General features: G+C 36.3%; 1 protein-coding gene across 1 annotated transcript; it reads left to right on the forward strand.

The window, feature by feature from the left end:
* Window positions 1-2,102: 2,102 nt before the first annotated feature.
* LOC132636460 (uncharacterized) lies at window positions 2,103-4,451 on the forward strand. Its single transcript, XM_060353329.1, has one exon. The coding sequence runs from the start codon at window positions 2,239-2,241 to the stop codon at window positions 4,162-4,164; it is 1,926 nt and encodes a 641-aa protein (XP_060209312.1). The 5' UTR covers window positions 2,103-2,238; the 3' UTR covers window positions 4,165-4,451.
* Window positions 4,452-4,711: the final 260 nt, after the last annotated feature.

Here is a 4,711-nt window from a genome sequence, read left to right on the forward strand (position 1 = left end):
AATTTTCTTGCCCTTCAAAATAGAACTTATGCTTAGATGCCTAAATTACGCATCATAATATTCACAAATTATGTCAACATTCTTAAAGGACTTATATCCTCCTAAACATAAGTTCAATTTTAAAGGGCAAAAATTAAAGAGTAAAGATCAGTCCATTCGAAGGACAAACCATAAAAGGGGTGACAATATAGATTTTTGGCCCTCAGATTAAAGGAGAATATAGGTATAACGTACTAGTTCATCTGAATTCATTAATTTTGGCTCGAACATTATATATATATATAGATTTCGAACTTGAATTCATAATGTTTAAATCTTAAATTCGTGTTTCTGTCTTTGTTGATGATGGTGTTGGCTCGGCGCTTACTGATCTGGCCACGTTAATGGAAGATTTCGCAGCCATAGTATAAACTTGTAAAATTAGTAGACTACATTATCTTATGAGTATTGTCAGTATCACTATATGGCCTTTTTATTACTCAAAGTTGCCCATCTCTGCTAAAGAATGAATGGCAAGAACCAAAATTAGAAGCAGCACATGCTGTGCAGGCTAGAGTGAAGAGGACGTTTTAATATAATAAGAACAAATAAATTATCACTTGTTGCCAAAAAAAAAAAAAATGGAGAAGGTAAGCTTGGTATTGCAACTACAAACAACAACATATCCAGTGAAATTACACAAAGTGGGTCTAGGGAGGATAGAGACTTACCCCTAATAGAAAGGTCGTTTTCGGCATTAGGATAAAAAGTTCAAAGCAGTATAAAAAGTTATGACAAAATACCATAGAGAGTGTGATATAGTTGTCTGAAAACAAGGAACAGTAATTACCACAAAAGAATACGATAATCAAAGTATAAGAAACAACAGATAGTACCACAAAAGACTATGATAATCAAAGTACAAGAAACAACAGATAGTAGCAGAAAATGAAAGACAAACAACTACTAGCATAATACTATGACTACTAGTATGAAAGGATAAATAGGACAACGCTAAAGCTTATTATTGCAACTAACAAATAAATTATCTGATATATAGAAGTTCCTCAGAAATTTCTCTTAATTTAATTATCGTCTTTTTATGTTGCAAAATGACACCTTAATACTGTTTTTTGGGATGACCGTGATGTCAAGTTTACCGTTGAGAGATCAAACCTCATGATGTTAACTTAACCTCTCTAATTATGGCTAATTTTTGGGGTTTGGAGTGCACACTGCACACACAAACCCTTTTTGTCATACTGTGAATCTAGCAAATATTAAATTGGACTATAGGTAATTAGCCCTACCCTAGCAATCATCTTCACATTCAACTAAAGACAAACAACATTCAATCATCTCTTCCATAACTCTTCTCACTGCATTTCTGTTTCATCTGCCAAAAGCCCACCATACAAAACACACTTTTTGACCCCACTTAGATCCATCCATGGACATAAGAGAATATGACAAAAATGATCCTTTTATGTTTGAGGGTAAGTTCAAGATAATCCTTTAAGTATGCACTCAACAGTTTTGGTCCCTCGAATTTATCAAAAGTTAGCACTTTTAGTCTCCGGCAATTATTTACCGAACTTTCTGTTAGTTTTGACGGGAACTATGAAAAATTAAAAAATTAACGGGAATTCACATTTAAAGGTACAATTTTTATAGTTTCTGCTATTTTTTATTATTTTTAGAGTTAGGTGCGGCTTTTTGAGGGGTAATTTCTTCTATTTATACTCTTTCCGTTTCAATTTATATGAACCCATTTGACTGAGCATGATATTTAAGAAAGAGGGAAGACCTTTGAAACTTGTGGTTCAAAATAAGCTTTGAAAATTTGTGTGACTGTAAATCATTCATAAAGTGAATTTATTTTCAAATTAGAAAAGAGGTCATTCATTTTGATACGGACTAAAAAAGAAATAGGTTCAAACAAATTGAAACAGAGGGAGTAGTGTCTAGTTCATTTTTTTTATGCGGCATATTTTAAAATTTAATGAGACTTTATTGATTTTTATGATTAAATCCTTTTTTATTTCATTATTTTCATCCACTCTAACAAACATAAATTGTTAAATGCTTGACTATGAGTAAAACATTGGTACAACTTTTGACAAACGTGAAGAATCAAAACTGTTCAATGCGACTATTTTGAACCTACCCCCTCAAATGTTAAACCATTTTTTGTCATTTTCTCATGGCTATAACAAAAATGGACTCAACTGAAACCAAGAAACCAATTTCCCTAAGCTAATGGCCTTGGACAAACCCCATCATACTACTAGTGAGCTCTTCATTTGCTTCACTTCTCGTCTTTCTTCATCTTCATCTTCCATGAAACTTTCCAAATCCATTCTTAGCCCGGGCCATGCCCGGGACCAACCTCTCTCTCTTTCCACATCCCTTAGCCGTCGGCTTAAAGCCAACGGCAGCATTAAAGGTGGCCAATCCCCGGCCACCTTTCCTTCACACACTGGGAAGAAACGCGGTTCGGGGTTTGACAACCCCGAACCTTCTTCCCCTAAGGTAACTTGTATTGGACAAGTGAAAATGAAAACGAAGAAGAAAGTGAAACAAACACGAAGTTTGTCAAACAGAAGGAGTGATGTAAGTTTTAGGAAACTAGAACAAGCCGCCCCTGATCAAGAAAGGGGATTGTTAATTCAGAGTCAAAGGAGTTCAAGTGTGCATTTTCAGCCGCAAGATCAATGTGTGCATAGAAATCAGAGGTGGGTTCATTTGCCATCGACGATATACGAAGCTTTGAGAGAGTTTAGCTGTTTGTTTCCATGTCGTTCTTCGTGTTTTACAACGAATAATGAGAAAGAAAAGGAAGAGAAAGTTGAAGGATCTAGGGAAGTTACTAGGTGGTTAGTTGCATTGCAAGATGCAGAAGTAGAAAAAACGCGAGGGATTGAGTTGATGGTGTCTAATCATGGGAGGGAAGAAATGAGAAGTTCAAGAAGGCATGTGTTTGAGGATATTATTGAGAGTGTTGAAATGAAGGAAGGAGTAGTAGAGGAAGAGAAAGCTAGAGTTAGCATTTGTATTCCACCTAAGAATGCTTTGCTTTTAATGAGATGTCGATCTGATCCTATGAAAATGGCAGATATTACTAGTCGATTCTGGGAATCACCTACTCGAAAAGAAGGAGATAAGAAAGAAAATGAGGCTTCGGAAAAAGAAGTAGTAGATGCACACAACTTTGAATGCAAAGTACCAGAGGAAACTAGTGTTCCAGTAGATCTTGTGGAAAATGAAGAGAACTCAAAAGATGTCGTCATGGAAATGGAGACAGAAAGTAGTAAGAATGAAGAAGAAAAGTTCAAGAGCGGTGAATTAACACCAGAAACTGAACAAGAAGATGAAAAAGAGAGCGAACAAGTACCTGAATCAATTGTAGATCAAACAACAGAAAACATTCAAGATAACCAAGTCCTTGAAGCTGAGAAAGAAGAAGAAGAAGAAGAAGCAAAACCATCTTTCTCAGGAAACATTCAAGCTGATAACCAAGTTCTTGAACCGGAGAAAGAAGAAGAAGAAGCAAAACCATCTTTTTCAGAAGCCGAAGATGCCACACTGGAAGTAGAAGAAGAAGAAGATGATGAGAGATTCAAATCAACTATAAAGAAGGTCATCGAAGAAACACTCTTGTTGGAACACATTGACATTGAAGAAGACGTGAAATTTGATGAGAATGAAATCCAAAAAGAAGATGTGGTGGCACAAGTTGAGTATCCAAAGGAGTTGAGAAAAGAACAGAACAAATCAATTCTTCCAGATTGTTTGTTACTAATGATGTGTGAACCTAAATTATCCATGGAAGTTTCAAAAGAAACATGGGTATGCAGCACTGATTTCATATCACCAGAGAAAAAACAAGCTAGTAAAACAGCGAATAAGAACAACGAAGTAATCCCCGAGAGAAGGCGCAGCATTGACTACTCTAAACCTGCGCAAAATTATAGCAAGGGCCAACACCTCTCGACAATGATAGAGCAGAAACTGGTAAATGCAAAGGCTTACGAGCCGTTTGTTCTGACAAGGTGCAAATCGGAGCCGATGAGGACGGCGGCGGCTGGGGTTGCGCCGGAGAGTTGTTTCTGGAAGAATAGGAAGATTCATGAGCCGCATAGACGGGATAAGTTTGGAGTCGGGGCCGCTGGGCTCGGGTTTTGACCCGACCCGACCCGGATTATAAGATTGAGGCTACGTTTGGGGACGGGGCGGCTGGAATCGGGGTTTTGACCTGACCCGACCCGGATTATGTAATCGGGTCGTACGGGAGAACTGTGGTGGTCTTTGCACACACAGGTTGTACATTTGCTTTAAACCTTTTTTTATTATCATCAGTGAAATTTTAGTAGTAGAACAAGTACTAATCCTTTTTCAGTTTTTATAAGATTTTGATATCCTTTTTCAGTTTTTATAAGATTTTGAATATTTCATGATTGACTTTAAGATTATCAGTGATGTTCTTTTTGTAAGAAAAGATTTGCTCCTTGTAATTTTATCGGTTCTGCAAATTATATTCTTCGTTCATATGATCAGTATTGATATGATCAGTGTATAATTTACTTAGTGCAGATGCTTAGACCTCGTTTGTGTTAGCATATCATAAATAGTTGATGAGTTTTGAGCGTGGAACATATTTTGAAGTGTGAATTTATTTTATTTTATAAATAGGCAAGTTACTGGTGTTGATATAAGTTACAAAAGTGATAGT

This window comes from Lycium barbarum, chromosome 4, assembly GCF_019175385.1.
Source record: "Lycium barbarum isolate Lr01 chromosome 4, ASM1917538v2, whole genome shotgun sequence".
NCBI classification, from domain to species: domain Eukaryota; kingdom Viridiplantae; phylum Streptophyta; class Magnoliopsida; order Solanales; family Solanaceae; genus Lycium; species Lycium barbarum.